The sequence below is a fragment of the Acanthaster planci genome, linkage group LG11 (assembly GCF_054643075.1).
Source record: "Acanthaster planci isolate LZ-2023a linkage group LG11, COTS_SCS, whole genome shotgun sequence".
Lineage (NCBI taxonomy): Eukaryota > Metazoa > Echinodermata > Asteroidea > Valvatida > Acanthasteridae > Acanthaster > Acanthaster planci.
The window spans coordinates 16,641,128-16,659,160 of record NC_141787.1 but is presented as its reverse complement, the minus strand read 5'-3'; the positions used below and the strand labels follow the sequence as shown (position 1 = coordinate 16,659,160).

General features: G+C 39.8%; 1 protein-coding gene across 1 annotated transcript in view; it reads left to right on the top strand.

Annotated features, from left to right (window-relative positions):
- Positions 1-3,722: 3,722 nt before the first annotated feature.
- The window catches only part of LOC110976421 (hemicentin-1-like), a 61,641-nt gene continuing 47,330 nt past the window's right edge, over positions 3,723-18,033 (top strand). The window contains 1 exon segment of the mRNA XM_022229673.2: positions 3,723-4,799. Within this exon segment, the coding sequence (XP_022085365.2) occupies positions 4,442-4,799 (358 nt within the window). The 5' untranslated portion in view covers positions 3,723-4,441.

Sequence of the window (18,033 nt, the reverse complement as noted above, 5' to 3'; positions counted from 1 at the left end):
TGTTACCATTCCAGGGGTTGAAGATCAAAACCAAAAACATCTGTGGACAACTCCAACTCGTTCATATTTGTCCTTTGATGATGCGTGCTTTGCATCATTATTTCTAGCGCTTGGGAATGCAACTTGACCGGTAAATTGTCTGCGCGACGAGTGAAATCGCACCGTATCGCCCTGCATCGACGAGGTCGTTTGTACTGAAGTCAACGGGCTAATATGAGTGGACAATTGCCCATGCGCTCTATTGTGTGTAAAGGGCATTAGAGCGAGAACCAGCGCGTGAACCAACACGCGCGTACATGTGTCCTTATCAAAGTGTCGTTTTGTGTCAGAAGCAACAAATACCCAACATCGGTGACGTTTTCCGTTCTAAAATGTATCTGCCAGTATTTTACAAAAAATATTTGATTCATAGAATCTCTCTTTACAATCAAATAGGTAAAGAAAACTGAACACCAAGTCTCAACACTGGATATGAAACGACTGACGATTTTGTTGTCGGTCAAACTGAGACACGGGATCTGTACTAAATCAAAATTTAGTACAGATTATAAAAATCGCTGAAATGGAATGTTTTCGCTGATTTTGTCTTGTAATGTCTTCTCTCGTCTGTTTTAAAGGATGCTCAATTGTATTCAATTCCTGATTCGCTCGGTCTTTAGGCTTGTTGAAGCTTGATTTCGAAGTTTAAAAGAAGTACGTTTTAAATTCCGTTTCTAACAGAACAAGATGGAAGTGCATGTAAAGTCATGATTATGCATACCAGCTGCTGTGCCCCCTCCCTTTTTGCCATGTATTTCAATTGCCAAAATGTCATGACAACTAAGCTTTTCTGGTACCAATTAGATTGATCGTCAGCAATATTGACGCTCTTCACTCGTCGTAGTGCGTGCCAGGACTCAACGAACGCCCGAGGCGCCAGGATGTAAGTGAACTCGTAACCATCACGGCTTTACTTTACCGTCGGGACTGTTGGGGCAATAAGCCGAGAATTTCTCCACAGGCAAAATGAAAAATGGTTGTAATATCTCTGAGGTCAGACAATTGAGCAATCGTCGATAAACGGCCACACCGTGAATTTTCTATCTGTTCCCACGATGGAAATCTATAATCTGGGGTAGTGGCGTATCCAGGTTTTCAAAGTTGAGGGGGCAAAACGGAATTTTTTTCCAAGCAGCTAGCGGCTGTTATTTGTTTTTTCATCCGCACGAGAGTCCCCCAAGAAAGGTGGTTGTATCGTTTCTAGTGTTGGCACTTTCAAATAAAAAATAATAGATAATTAAAAATAAAAAAAATTAATGCCAACAAACCAGCTTTCCTCAGAAACGTGAATCTTAATTCAAAACAAGATGAAAATCCAACCTGTTAAAAAGAACAATTCCTCCCTTATGTTTTACCCATACCGAGTATTTGTCCTTTCTATTTTAGTACATGTACCTTGTCCATTTCATCCGCAGCTAGAATCGGAACTGGAAACCTTTGTCTCGACGGAAAGGACTAGAAAGACTAAACTTGTACAAATCAACCAATCGTTAGTTTTCTTGTTTTGTTCAAATATTTTCTCACGATCTTTATTTCAAAAGCTGTCTGCCACTCGAAACACAGGAATCAGAAATTAGTGCCCATGAAAGTTGCACATTTAGAGAAATTAAATGAAAAAAAAGTTGAGAGATGGTATAGGGCAATAGCTGAAACTGTGGTAACTCTAAAGGATATTGGACTGAACAAATGGCAAAGTCAACTGTAAACGGACATCAATCTGTTTTTCTTTTGGTATGTTTATTTGTTCTATAGCTTTGGCCTATATATTATCCAAGAGAACTTGCCAGCAATTCAAATGCTCTGCGTGTTGGCATTCTCCCGTGACGTTGAGCCACTTCAACTAGCTGAGATCTTTAAGCTTTCTCGAAAACAGTATGCAGTACACCTACATTTAGTGCATCTGGACTTCCCAGTAGAATCCACAAACAGGAAAATTCTCTGTCTTTCCAAGAATCTTTGCAACTGCGTGTACAAAAGTGAGGGTCTGTCTCGAAACGGTTCTTAGAGACCATGGAAATGGAACAAATGGAGCTAGGATGTCGCGGTCACGTCCCTCACTGGACGCTCCTCTTCGTCATGATTTTCATCCCCCTCCCGGACCAATGCACCCCCATCCAGAGCAACCACGTACCTATTCCAGCTACCCTGGAGATTGGGGGTGTGCCAGACAGGTCTCAGCCGGGGATCACAACCTCTAGCCGTATGGGTACCTCACTGTCCTTCGTCTTAGACATCTCGGATTCCATGTACGATGATTGGGAGCAAGTTTTGAGAGGAGCCAAAGAAATCTTGACAACTGTGATGGCGAATAGGGACCAGCCGATTTACAACTTTGGTCTGGTACCCTTTTTCGACCCAGGTAAGAGTCAAATCAATTTTCAATTGGCCCAGGGAGAGGGGCAAGAGGCTGAAATGTAATCAGGGTCCTGTTTGCAGGGCGGCATTTTGGACCTCACGAGGGTAAAAAGATTTTAGTCTGTATAAAGCCTTATTTTCCTCTTTATATTGGAGTTTGCGGCAAGAGAGGTGGGAGTCATCCCACCCCAGTGGCAGATCCTGAGCCCCCGCCGGGGGGGGGGTGGAAATCTTTCTAAAAGTGACGGTCCAATGTATTTTTTCACCTGTAAAATAATTCTCATTACCCGCCACCCCAAGAAAGGCGGTATTGCCGTTTCTATAGAACGCCGACACTTTCATTTCCATATCTTAGGCTATACTGTGACAGTGCTGAGGAAAAGGTCCCAATTGATAACCTTATAGGCCTAGTGGCAATAATGCGAGTTACGGTAGCCATTAAGTCCTACTTCCTCCAAAAGACTTAGTGCGTACCTTTCTGAAGGAGATGTATTATTATCCGAGCTTATGTTTGGCTTAAAAGAGTGAGTTGAAGACCAGATGTGAGATAATTTGCCCACTGAATAAGTTAAAAGGGATCGAAATACATCTAGACACGCGTACAAGAGTATTAACCCTATGATCACATTATCGAGTGAAACCCCGTCTGACTAGGAGTAATCTAAATAGTACCAATCCGCTAAAACGAATCCACAACAATGTTAAATTCCAGTGTGTAATGTTCTGGAAATATCGCAGCAGCTTCGTATTGTTTAAATTGAATAATTTCTGATTTATCCATACGTTTAACACCACCATATGCATTTAAAACCGATCGAAATGACATTTAAGAACGACTACTTGCAAGTTTCATATTCTACCCTTCGTTCTTTCTAGCAAACTGTTTTATGGCGCATTATTTGTAGGTCTACCAAAGAACATGCTTAGATTGTTAGTTACAACTAAAAAATGGTGAAATCTTCGTTTATGTTCAGTGAAAGGATTCATTTTCTTTCCTGGGGGATAAGTTGGGAATTTCTTGGTGTAACCTTTAATGGTCTTTCCGAAGGGCTTACAATTTGGGCTTTCTTCGCGCTTTGGATTGAAGGGCCATAAGCGAAGGGCGACAAGCCTTTTCTCATGATATTTACATATAAAACGCACCTTTAATTCTTTGGGGGAAGGGGTGACATCTCTCCCAACCCCCATCGCGCCTGGATCGCTCATGCAGTGGACTCTGAGTTCGGATAGAGGTTTGGAAAACATCGGGCTCAGAGTGATAGGAGGGCGCCCTTCAATAAATTTATTGGTTAACAGGTGTTGTCGATGTCGCGAGCGCGCATTTACACTAGACTAAACATTGCTTACCGTTTGATATTGTTCGTTTGTACTGTCCGATCCTGCTAGTAGTAGTAGCTACAAACTACAACAAAGTTATTCAGTGATTTGTGCTGAAAGTGTAGTTGTGTAAGACCAGCTTATTGTTGCTGCCAAGACCATTTCCTCTCATTTATTGGAGCCACGAGGAATGGTTACAACTGAGCGAGCACACGCTGATCGGTCAGTCGGAAGTCGCGGTGTTCTTCACGGGGGGCTGACGTGGTTGCTCCCGCTAATCTCCGCAAGGGACTCCACTTATTTAAGTGGTGACTCTTGCGGCTTTGGTCCTCAGTTAAGTTGTAAGCGAGGAAGGAGGCGGTCGTGTTGGACTATTAACTCCTCAGTTGAATGTTGTTACACACGATTTTCCTGCAGAGGAAAAGAACAGAATAGCATTAGGAGGAGATTCTAATAGCCCTGTCAACGTACATTTTTCCCGATAAACTGTTGTCTCTCTCCACTGGCTTTGTTTGGAATTGGATGACGTTTCCGTAACAAGTTTCAGATTTCGACCGGACATTTCTCTGGGTCGGACCACCCTGTCGGACTTGTTTGGGACTCTCCTTGGTCAGTGGTCAAAGAGAAAGAACATTTTTGCTGGCTTTGTGGATTTTTGGAACGCCGTTGGTGAACTCTTTGCATTGTTGAGAGGGTAACCAAATTTGGTCCCTCGTCTTATACCACCGACATGCTACATCACTCCACGATGAATGCTTTCTGGAGCAAACTCAGCCCTCTTCTTCTGATCATCTGCTCCTTACCCCTCAGTGGGGTTCACTCACAGATTTCTGGGTATGAGGCACCGAGTGTTAGCTATAACTTGGCCGGGAATTTGGGTTTTGCTGCCCCTCAACCACCAGCCGATCCTCCGCCTGCCCCAGCTCCAGTCACAGGCTCCACGTTAACCTTCGTTTTTGACAGTACAGGCTCAATGTTTGATGATTTAGTCCAAGTCATAGATGGAGCTGAAAATATTTTGAACACAGCCATGTCCAGACGGGAACAGCCACTGAAGAATTTTGGACTGGTGCCATTTCACGACCCTGGTAAGCAAACTTTAAGGGGAAAAATGAAATTCAAAATGTTGATAATGTTGACAATTTAGTGAAAATTTGACTTGGACCAAGGTGGTCATGCTGGTGCGATGGGTTTTTACTTTGATCAGAGCACTGCTGTAGTAAATTGTTTTTTTCATCATTATCAATAGTTTGCCATCTGAAGAATAACATGTAACTAAGCTGTAAGAAATTGCCATGTGAAGGAAATGATTGATGCATAATGGAAAGATTTTACTTCTGGTGCCCATCAAAAATAACTGTCATGACTGGAATTGTGAGATAAATGAAACAATGTTTAAACTTTTCTCTATGTAAAAAAATCCATAATTACTGGCATTGCAGAGTTATGCTGTAAAGTGAAAATCTTTTTGTACATATGTGGTACCTAATATAAAATCTCGAAAGAAAAAGTTGATGGTAAAAGTGGTCTTTCCTTTTCATATGAGATAATAAAAAAAGATCTTATGATGTCATCTCTGATTAAAGTGACCCATAAAACATGACATTGTATGTGTAAGTTTGAATTCTCCTGAGTAAATACAGTGAATGACCGGCCTCAAAACAACCAACTACATGCATACACTGAGTTATGGGGTCAGATTTCTCAGATCTACACATGTAATATATGTAGACAGAGGACAGGTGATTTACAGCAAAGGTAAACCTGCACATGTGGTAATGTAAAGATTGAATGGTAACAGGTGCTAGCAAGCAGTTTCCCAATCTTCCATTCCCCCTACACACATCAGAGCATAGGCTACTGGTGGCGGACAGTTTTTTCTTTGTGCATTATAATGCAGAAGTGGTGTACACTTGTTGAACTTGAAGCAAATCTGCAGATATCGTTATCATTTGTTATGTTCCTGCAATATTTCCCTTGTGAAATGCAGAAATGCTTGTGTCCTTTTCCCCCCAATTCTCAATTGATTTGCTGTCTACTCCTGATTAACTTTTGTCAGTTTGTATATGTTTCAGTTTTAGATTTCCTTGGTCATATTGGACAGGTGGCTTGGGGCTTGGTGTTTTAAGTTTTAAGTTTTTTGTGATGTTGAAGTTACCAGATTTAAGTTTACCGGTAACCAAATTTATTTGTAAGAGTTTCCTGATTTATTTATTCTTTGAAAAGGACCACCTACATGTACCATAGTACCACCCCTCACAAAATGTGAAAGGAACTTGTGGGAGGTAGACTTAATAAGATCTACAGGAAATGAATAGTGACAGGTTAATCCCTTAAGACCATCAGGAATTGTAATCTCATGAAGCTAATCCTATGTCTTCTAGTAGGGTTTTACCCAGAATGTTTGGCATTAGAAAGGCAGATTTGAAGGGGTTTGAAGCTGTATCCTTGTTGTGATGAGCGAGGTCACAGAGGAATATCTGTGTGAGAGATGTCCAAGCAATCATGCCTGTGCCCCCCCCCCATTCCCCAGTAGATTTGTAAAGATGTGCATAAATTCAGTACAAGGGCAGGTAACCAAATAAAACCTCAAATACTTTCTGTATATTTTCCAAGAAGAATAAGTAAGAGCTTTTTCCAAAAGACATGAATTGATTCATTCTTGACTTACCTTCCAAAGGACATCTCAGTATCAACTGATTCGGAGGACTCATGCACTGATAAAATCCATTTTTAACACTTTTCCACTTTCTCCAATCTTTGTTGTATGCTTTGAAACTGAGCTGTCTTTATTCAGTTAGCCTTACTGTCTGACCAGCTTTTTCCTAAATGCGGCATCCACACATCTTTCTTGACTTCAAACTCTTGGCCTAGACAAACTCAAGGTCATCAGCGATTGACTAACATGATCGATTTTTACAGCAAGCCAAATATTTGGATGAGCCATGGTTAGTGTTACATTCAACACAAGCACCACAGGTACAATCTTGTAAGCACAGTGGACTTGTAAATTGCAACCAGATCTCAATAAAATAACAGTAAAGTTGTCAATGTACACTTTGCTTGTAAATCCTGCAAAACAGGTGAAAGCAGGCCTCAAACATCTCAAAGACCCTGACTGAAGACAGAGGCATTCAGTGGGTCAGCCCTTTCTAGAGACCCTTGTCACAAAGAGTGATATGCTAACATGTACCTTCCTACTTGCACATGAAATTGTCTGTTCAGAAATAGAGATGTGCCTAAGATTTCCCCACAAGGTCAAATAAACTGATCCTAATCTACTAGCAGGGTCATTTACTCTCGGAAAGCTCATTCTGTTCTGTCCCAATGTTATCATAGTTTTGAAATTCAACTTAATAACTTTAATCATAATGTAAGTCTGCATTGGTCAGGTAAATATATTAAATGTGAACATGGAATACCTATAATGTAATGCCACAGGATTTAAACAGTCTCCTGAGAATGGTTGTTTATCATGGAACCGTCATTTTACAAGCATCTGGTAGTGATTAAGTTCGCAAACCAGCTACAGCTTTAACAATTTCTCAAATATTTTCATTTCAAAAAATTTGACCTCAAGCATTTGCAATCTTCTTGGTCACCTGTGCTATAAACTGTTCCCTGATATATTTATTTTCATTGTGCCCAGGTCAAAGAAATCTTAAGATATCGTAAAGGGTCAGGTACTAGACTATGACTTGCTGTTTTCTCCAGCTGGAGATTGGAGTCAAAACCTAACAAAGTAATAACAAAAACAGGGTGGAAATATGAACTCATTCCAGATGGCTTTATGCTGCAGGAATATCTGACCTTGCGCCTAGTTACAGTTTGAGGTTATTTGTAAGTCTCACTATGTGCCTTCAAACACCTCAAGGGCTTGAACTTGGAAAATGTGTTGGACAGAGCTTGCTGGCATTGTAAGTTCAAACTCTGGACCTACATTGTGCTATTGTACAACATTTGTGAGAAAAACTGTATTGTGTCCATGCCCAGTGACATAAGGACGTAATTTTTAACCAATAACAATCAATCATTTGAATTTATCCTAAATGGACATCGCACTGAGGACTGAGGTTAGTTTGCAAACTGGTTTTTCTGACAGTGATTCTGTTGACTAATGAATGGTTTCATGATATCTGTGGCCACAGAATTGCATTTCAGTTCATTCTGTTTGAGGTTTAAATGTCCAATCCTGATTAAACCTCATGTTGTTAACCGTTACCATACTACCAATGCTTAGATCCCGAGTCAACTCAAAAGCAAACCCTATTCACAATAATAAATAGGTTTAGCAATCTTTAAAACTCGGCTGAAATCAGAATGATTCCTTGCTGGGACTCCTTCCTCCATGAATCCAAGAAGAAATCCAGAGCGAGTTTGCAGTGGAGATACAAATTATGGAATTGAGAAAAGTTCTTATGTGGTGGAATTGAATGACCTGTCAAAACATACCTGATGGTTTTATCAAGGAGACAGTTTCGAATTTATTTCTGTGAAAAGTGTTTAGACAATGTCTAAGGAAGACCAACATGTAGGTGGGCCACACACGCTTGACAGCAAGGCCACAGGAACAAGGGACACAGTGGAAATGGTCAGGCCAGCAGACAGGAAAGACGGGCAACTTTCACTGTCTGTAGACAAGGTCATTAGTGTGCTGTGGTGTGTGGTGCAAGACACTGGTTGAAACTTGAAATAGTTGGATGAACTCAGAGCTATAGATATGCAAGACATTGGAATATCTGGATCGATGTGTGACCAAGTATGAGTCGGACCAAGTCAGAATGTTAGATGAAGGGAAAAATAGAATTGTTTAAGACTTTGCTAAAAATGTTGATGCTGAATACTTTCTACCTTCTGCAGTGTTATTTTTATAAGTTGTAGTTGTGCATAAGCTGAAATTTAACACAGGAAAATCGATTAAACTTGCCAAAATAATTAATGTCATATATTCACGCCTTCATAAGAAAGTGAAGTTAAATATCCCAATCCAGTATGAACAAACACATGGGCTACAGTTTCCTCCATAAAATCCAGTCAGCAACCATTTCATTAAATCAGTCAGCAGATCACTAAATAGTAATTTGTTAGAGTATGGCCAGAGAGCTCCTTCCATTACTCCAGACCTGTAGCTTCAGTCCAGCAGGTTGCCACCACCGGAAGTTCAAGTTAGACACCAGCAGAGAGGTTTTTAAACACAACCTTGAATGACCTGCTGAGAAGGCCTAGACCGGCAGACTTGGCATCAAGGGGAGCTAATTGTAAATATTTTCTTAGTATGACAAAGTAACAAAAAAGACCTGTGTTTAATTTTTACAGCACAATAAAATCTATCACTTAATTCCTCTAGCATGTGACCTGTCACCACAAAATGAGTTGATAGTCAAAATTAAAAGAAAATGAGATATTGATATTTTTTAATTCAGTAGAGAGCTTTTGAGTGGTATTTACATGTGCATGGAACAGTTAGGCTAAAAGTATAAGGTGACAAGGTGGCATTATTCTGGTAGCTTTGCGTCTTTTTTTCTGACATTGTTTCAACATTTCGGACTAGTCACGAATAATGCTGCCATCAAAATTGCTGCGAAGCTCACATTTTTAAATATCTGATCCTGCGATGTTTGGAATTAAATAGGAGATGTGTTGCTCTTTCCAAATATTACAAAACCCCCAAATTGACCTCCACTTATAGGCAAATAGGCAAGAGGGGGATGCAACTTTACGCTCATTTTGTCATTCCAGATCACGCAATATATTGATTTCATTGGTCATTAAATGTATTATTTTATTTAAGGCAATTAAAGAAATTGTTTCAGCGTTTTCGGCAGCCGCACTGTTTGAAAAGATCAAACTTTGATCAATGTCCAGTGTCCACTATGGTTTAAAAGGATGCTAATCTTGAATAAATTCACCAGAATCTTATATTCAAGTATGTAACCCTTTCACTGCACCCCCCCAAAAAACAAAACAAAAAAATAGTGCTTCAACTCATTGTAACCCCAAACTTTACATCAAAACTACATTTTAGCTTGACGGCCTTCTCTTTATAATTTTAAGGAGTGTGTTGAAATTTTCCTTGTGAAAGTGAGAGTTAAGAAGGGCATTTGTGGTTTGACTTTGAACAGGTGGTTTGCTTTTGAAATATTCCACGCACATCAAACTTTGGCGAGCCACTATCATGTTTACAGGAAGTCAAGCAGTCTGAAATATTGCTGGTTGGTGTCAAGGATTGATTAATGTTGTAAGGTTACAATGTGGTCATGAATGAAAACCAGTCTGCTCAGATAAATATGTGATTTCAAGGTTTATTTCAAGGTAGTTGTCATCTATTTATCTCCAACCATTTTGCAGGTAAAGCTGAAGAGGTTACACCAGACCTTCTTATAGTCCATGTAGGAGCAAGAATGTTTTTCACAGTTACAGAACATTTATGTAGAAGTGTCCGTGACATGACAATTGGTTACAATGGGGTTACTTTCACTTGTTCACTGCCAAATATTCCTTTTTATGTAATGTCATTTTTTTTTAGTTGTGGAGATTTGAAAAGTAATTAACCGTTGGAGTGTATGGGCCTATAGAGTGTCTTTGCATACTGACAATCATTTAGTCACGCCTCTTTCTACATCTTTCACTTTCTTCATATTTTGATGTAGATTTCAAAGGCCTTGAAAGAGAATCAAAAGAAGAACGACTCTAAAAATTGTTTGAAGTGAAATTCTATTTTGTTAAAATGTTTCAAAAGCATTGTTGAATAGAGTTGTTCCATTTAAAAGGCTGTACTCTACATGTACATTACTTTGGTATTTGGGATATTCTGATCTCTTCTGAATATTTTACATACATGTATAGGCCTTAAGGTATACTTGCTTGACTGTGAAATCTTTCAAACCATTGTACCTATTCTCTATCTGCTTATGTTTCTTATCACACATTTACATTCCACTGACCCTGTCTTGTGCATTGACTACAGGCCATTAGTTACTTCTTCCTCTGGGACTGAGATATCCCTCGGGAGACAAGCAATAGGTCTGAACAGACTCTTTATTTTTGACTTTCTGGACTTTGACAAGAATCTTACCTGACTGGATGAAATTGGGTTGTAACATTTAAAATTCTATCAAAAGCTGTTTATACAAGGTTCATTCCCATCCCTTAGAGAGGTTGAAACATTAGTTAACCTTCCATCTGACCAGTAAGGTCATGTACTTAATCTCTTCCAAGGGTTGTGATGTAAAGTGCAGTTTTAAGCTGACTTTCTTGCACAGGATGTTGTCCAAACCAGAGAATTTTTGGTTGCTATGCAAGATTTCTTCTGTGAAGGAGACTATGTTTCTCTTATTCTTGTCAAACACGAAATGTCGGCCAAATCCCATGAGAGGGAAAATCTTCCTGTTTAAATTTTAAAAAATAAACTTGAACCATGCCCACAACATTGCTATGTTCCAAGTTTGCTGTTAATTCAAAGTTACACTTTTAAAATCTGTACCATTTCAGTCTGTTTGTTTGTTGTGTGTCTGTTTGAATGTAGGATGAGTTATTGTGAAATGTAGACTTTGTCCATATTACTTGGCTGTAGCTTAAAATTAAATGTAACTCCATGGGATTTGCTGTTAGTTAGCCACAAAGAAAAGGAATTCAAAAACCAACATTTAAACCTACCTTATCATTCAGTCAACGTCTACCACTTCAAACTTTGTCAGTCAGTCAGTCAGTGTCATAAACCATGGAAAAGAGAGAAGGGGTTACCAAACGATTTGTAAACCCAGTTGCCAAGCTTTTAAGTGGTGTTGTGGTTTTTTATCATCAAGTTGTTATGTATTTCATTTAAGCACCTTTTAAAACCTTTAGTTATTCATATGTCATTTCCAGACACTTTTATTTGTCAGATGTTCTGGTCGTTTTTTAATTAACAGCAAAGTTGGACTTGTAGAACCTTACCCCTCAGAGCAACTGCTTGGGCAAAGGGTATCAAATGGAGACAGCTTGTTTGCTAATAGAATTTAAGGGTGTTTTCTACTCCAAAGACCCTGCAATTATCCAAGATGTTTACAGCTAGCAGTATGGTGGCTTCCCTCTGTCCTTTCCCCCACCTCTTCAAGAGTAGTCCTTTCTTTGCCCTTTCTTCTGAGGAGAGAATCCAACATTCCTGCGTCATTGTTGGCCTCTTCTAGTGTCCACAAATACATCTAGGCCTACAATGAGCTCTTGGGGGGAGATGTTTATTTTCTTTTAAGTGGAGCCCCCACTGCTATTTGTTTTGATGGGTCAGAAAGAGATTGTTCCTCAAGACATTGCTTTTCTTCGTGGGCTGGATCTTATGAATATGTTGTATTCTAGTCCCATGTGAATGAGTGGAAAAGGAATTCCTTTCTTTCTGTGCTTAAGCACTCACAGGGCAAGACAGAAAATACATTGAAGTACAAAATGTAATTTGAATTGAAAAGTGACGTTAAACATGTTTTTGAGCACTGACATTGTTATGTCAGGTAGAGCAGAAATATGCCTTGTTTATTAAACCACGGAGAAACATACTGTATTTCTCCATGAATGGACTCATTTGCTATGTGACTTATTGCTCTTATAATTATTATTATAAATACGTCTATTATCTTTATGTGTCCGCTTTCAGGGTTTTGAAAAATTCTTAAGACATTTCTGATACAAAAAAAATACAGCTATGTCATGTGGGAAAGACCCAACTTGAATTGAAACCAAGACTTGCAGAGGTAGAAGATCCCAAACATTCCACGTCTACATCAACAGAGTGCAGTCTCAAATTTTAGCAGCTCTACTGCTAGGAATAACATATCCTTGTCATTTTCAATTCATGTTAGTAACAACTTCAATGATAAAGTGAGAAGAAACAAAATAATCCAGGATTGAGGCTGTCTTTGATTGGACCTGACTTTAATGGGCTGCACGGCCAAAAATTCAGGTCCAGTGCCCCCTACAGTTGCAGCCAAACTCTCCCCGCTGGAGGTGATTGAAGGAGATCCTAACTCTGGCAAGTGTTTGCCTAAAAGGACCTGTTACAAATGTCTGGCTCCAATTTGACAAAACAAATTTGGCCAGTTTTCCATCAAGACTGACAAATTCTGAGGGATTCAGTTACGAGGGTGTGAGTTTTTGGTGCAGTAAAGACTTGGAAGCAGGGACAAATTTGAAGTTTCAAAAATGAATGTCATTCTAAAGCATACATACCTCCTGCTAAATCTAACAGGATTAAAATGAGAGTTGAAGCTTGTTGCACAAGGAAACAGTTCAGATGAAGCCAAATTATAGAATGTTTGCAGACTGGTCCATTGTTTATTTTTTGACTGATAATCGTGGTGTAGCATCATTGGTTAAGGAGTTGAACTTAGAGTGAACATTTCAGTGGCATCCTTGGTTGATGGGAGCTGTTGTCTGTCGCTGTCCACCGGAAATGAGGCTACTTGATGGCACATTCAAAACAGTTTCATTTTGCCATTTTGGCCCACTAGGGTGTTGGTACACAAAGGGGGGAAAAGATAGCAAAGTGCCTGATGGTTGTTTGTTTGATTGATGTCATCAATAGTGATTGCTTTTTCTTGTGTTCAGGTGGGGGGGAAGGAGTGTGGGTGAAAACCTTCACAGGACACCTGCAGAAGGTTAACATTAACCAACAATTCATTCCCTGAACTCAAACCAACGCATATATTCACTCATAAGATGTTTTTAGCACACCAGGTATTTCAATTGACAGCTGTGGATTTCCAATGTGGAAGTCATAAGGGAAGGCCACAGAATTAGTTTTGAATTGAGCGGCAACCTTTTCTGTGGAGATGGTCCCCAGATAGTCTGTGGAGGCTGGAACTAACTGCCTTGAAACGTGAAGCCAAGACCTCCTAGCCGCCAAATGGAAGGAAAGACCTAATCAACACATCTGAGTCATGGGCAGTCTTTCAGAAGAGAACTCTTCGCTGAAAGGGGTGGGGATTGGATTGGTGTGAAGTCAGGCCGAAAGAGCGGCCTGGAACTGTCCTGGGACATTCAGGCGGAAATTGACCAATCAGTCCTATTTGTTCCAGTAATTGTCTCAAATTTAGTCATGATTTCCACTTACATGTACAATCCTCTTTTTTTCAATGACTGTTTTACCTGAAAACTAAAACATATGCATTCAGCATCTGCTTTATATTTCTGGGCCCTATTTTGGCAGTTCTGTTACCAATCATATTTCATGGACATCATTTTGTGTAGCTCTACACTTTTTTCTTTTTGAGTAATTTAAATATGCAAATTCTTGTGTGCCGCATGACTTTGAAGGAGAAAACTAACCAAATGTACCACATGAAGTTCTAACCATCAGCGGTAGACTGAGTTGAGTACAAACCCTCTTTGTAGAGAATCAGCTGGAGGAACCGGATCTCTTCAAAGAGGAAAGATATCGTTGATGGCAATCAGAATTTTGCAATAAAAATTCTGGAGGTCACTTTCGTGTCTACTTGTTCTTCCTCTTTTCTAAACCACTGTCAGTGTCAGTATCACTGGCTTGGTGTCCTTCTGGTGTGGTGTTGTGCCTTCTGATTGACCTCTCGTAAAAGTGTTTCCTGGATTGAGGACATGCGATTCCTGTGTCCGGTTTGGTCATAATAGCTGGATGTAATTGCAGTCAGCTGTTTGTGGTTTTCATCCAAAAACCACAGATGAAAAAGAAAATCTGTGAAATGAATAATTCACTCCAAAGATCAACAGGGATATTTTGTTCTTGGAAACTTCATGCTCCTATGCCTAAACTAATGAGTTTTCTACATTCCATTGCTGCTTTCAAGATGAAATAAACTTTTACGGAAAGAGAAACCTGTGGTCCCCCTTACAAACTATGACGTTGTTGATACATGGAGATTTTGAGACTTGGCAGAGCATTATTCTTGTCAAATTGTTTCAAGCTGTTGATACTGTACACAAGTAAAAACAAACTGACCTTGTTAGGTTGTCTTTTAACTGTAAGGATTTACCGGTACACGTACATCAAGCTGTTTCTTCTTTTCTTTTCAGAAAGATTTGCCACTTTGCACGTTAGTGGCTTGGTAAGGCTTGGGGGAGAGGGAAAGGGGGAAAAGTTCCCCAGGGAGGGGATTCCCCCTTGGCTAGGCTACTGTTACTGTGAGTAGTGTCTGACCTGGTTCATTTTTGCCTGTAAAAAAGGCACGATTTTTTTCCTCCAACTTTTCCGAGGTTACATTTACACATGCATGTGAACATTCAACATGCACATGTTTACGTGTGTGAACAGTTGATCAGAATAGAACGTGTTGGTTTGTCTGTAGACCGGAAACTTGCTGGGTTTCCTACCTTGCAGATGTACATCTGGTGTACTCATCAAAATTATCCCCGTTAGGTCAAGGAATGGTCGTAGAACAACTGTTTTTAAAAGCTTCCTAAAGTTGTCTTATATGTCCAACAACAAGTCCATGCCTATTGCCTGCATGAGTACATATTTATCAGTTCATGGACCGAAAAAGGAAACAGATGTCTCTATCCACTTTCAAGATGGTAGAGATTTTATTTGCTTCATGAGGGAAGAATGTTGTCTGAAGTGTGCTGATGTTGACACTGTCTGGAACTGTTCCAGATCATGGTCTTTTGGAACAGCAATCCTCTGGATGATATTCTGAGACTTTTCCATGGACAGATTTATCTATTAAATGGGATCTCATAAGTGTACTATTACTAACTGGAAAGAGAACAGCCAACAACTAACAGGCCTTAGGCCCTCCAATCCCAGCAGAGAAAGAATAATACTCGCTGATTGCCAACCAAACACGAGTAGAGCTCAAGTCAAGGTCACCTGCAACTAGTAGGCGGGAGGCACTCCAAGAAAATGTACACTTGTCCAGATCACATGGGTCTCTGTGGACACTTGTCAGTTGCTTAAAGAAACATTCTTCTCATGAATTGCAATTCATTGGTCATACATCATGGAGGTAGAAACAGAGTTTGAGAACAAATTAATTAAATTTTGTGCTTAAATTCATTCTTTAATGGCTTTATCAGTGGAAAGGGAACAAAAATGCAGGGTGTCTTGCTTACAGTGTGCACTGTGTGCCATTGTGGGAATCGAACCCAGGACTGTTAAACTCAGCAATCTAATGACTGCCTTCCACTGGTTGTCATAGTGATCCTACATGTAAGTGGGAAGATTTAGGTGTGTAGAGCTTGCAGTTGGAGTTAGTTTCCCAAAGGTATGGGCACTATAATGTACATGTACAATGTATGTCCAATCAAGAGAACGTGCTGTCTGAAAACTTGACCTTCTGCACTGAATAATCTGTTTGTCAAACTTTGGCCGTTACACCATTTCCACATCCACAACCCCAGATGTAATAAATCTCAGGCCATGCAAGTTGAAATTCCATCCTGTCACATTTTGCCACCAATTGAATATTGATCTGAAAGAAGCATCGGTGATGTCATTTGGCCCACTGCTGGGAAAATTATGAACATTATTTGAGTGTTGTAAATACCATAAATTCTAACCCTTGCCCTGAAAGTTTTCTATCATATTCCACCTAAAAGTTCTCAAATGATTAACGTTTCTCATTCCATCTAAAAGTTCTCAAATGATTAACGTTTTTCTGTGTTTGATTTTGGATTTTCAGGCTTGGGAAATTAGTTTCATTTTGTGTTGTTTAGTTGTGCTCATTATACACAAAAATTTACATGGGAACATGGAGTTTAGGCTAATTAAAATGGAAAAGCTTTTCCACCCAAATCTGCTTTTCCACTGAAGTATTTCCACAGGTACCTTAGAGCTTTGGTCGTGTACACTGATCAAAATATTTTGATCAGGATTGCTAGTGACTGGGTTTAGAGCGAACTCACATATTTGACTTTTGATCCAGGATGACATTTGTAACCCTGCTCCAGATTGAAATGTTGCAAGTGTGAACAGAGGAAAAACAAATCTCGAACATTGGACATGAATCGATTCTCAAGATTTCTGGGTGTTCCAGAAGGATCCTCAAGCACTCAGACCTATAAAGGGTTTGATGGAAACAAAGTGGACCTCCTGTGTGAGTTTACACTGGTGATAGCCCAAACATCCACCAAAAAGGTTTGAAAAATTAGTAACCAGTGATGCTTGACGTAAATCATAGATGGAGGAGGTTGCCTTCTCTGAGACATAGTCTCTCCAACCACTGCAAGCTCTAATCTCCAAATGCCCTATTGTCTGGGGGAAATGTTTACGGCAAAGCTAACATGCCATGCCCATGTTTACCAGACTGAAATTGGTTTGGAGTAAGGCCTGTCTGGTGTCACATTGGTCACTCAAAACAAAGAGTACAGAAAGTTGGAAAGGGGGAGCTATGGATCAAGGGGTTTGTGCAAAATCTGACAAGAAGGAGATGTCACAAGTTTAACTTTTGAACTGAACCCTTCTCTCCGGGTCAGGATTGTCTTCTTAATTGTTGACCTCATCAACCTGGGGGGGGTCTGAGAGAGTCACTGGTTTACCAGTTGTAAGAGACTCCATCACACCCTGCTGAATTGCACTCTGCTCAAATGGTATCCTATCAGCAATAACACCCAGTTACAACCTTCGCTCTTTCCCATCTTAGCCTCTACTGTTCGTTTCCTGTCCTTTTTACGGGGGTCCCGTCAGTCTTACTATGAAAAATTAATCCTTTTGGCCCGCAGGTTTCATCCAGGGCCAGTGTGGTTGGATGGAGCCCTTCACTTTGTCACGAAACTCCAAGAATTATGTTGATGTTGCCATGGCATTCAACTTTTAGTTCTGTTGAAGTTTAGACTGGCAGTGGTCCAAAACAAATACCCAGCAAGGTTGATGTTACAGTGGAGGAACTTGCACTTTTTGGGCTCACAAATGTGGCCAGGCATTTGTTTGTAGAGTATTATCCTCATGTGGAGAAAATATCAAAATTGTTTGAAAAAAAAAACACAAAGAAATTTGTAATCCACAAAATGACCACAAACATAGCTTTGTCAATATGACGAGTGGAGAAAGAATCATGGCACAGGAAGGTTTGAATTTAGCAATCAATTACTCTAACAGGTGTTTGTACGTCCTTGTTTGTCATTGTAATTGCATGTTATTTTTAGCATTAAAAACCTTTACCTACAACGTCAATGTGCTTTGGCGTGAGATGTGAATGACTCACAACTGGCTTTCAAGTACAGCAAAAATAAAAAAGACACCCTCTCACTGACCTGAAAATGAGTCAAAGTTCACTAATTTAACACAATTATCAAGACTTTCATCATATCACTAATTGATCTCTCACATTTTATTCATCTCGTGACAATAATAAAACAAATATTATTTAAAGGAGGAAAAATAGA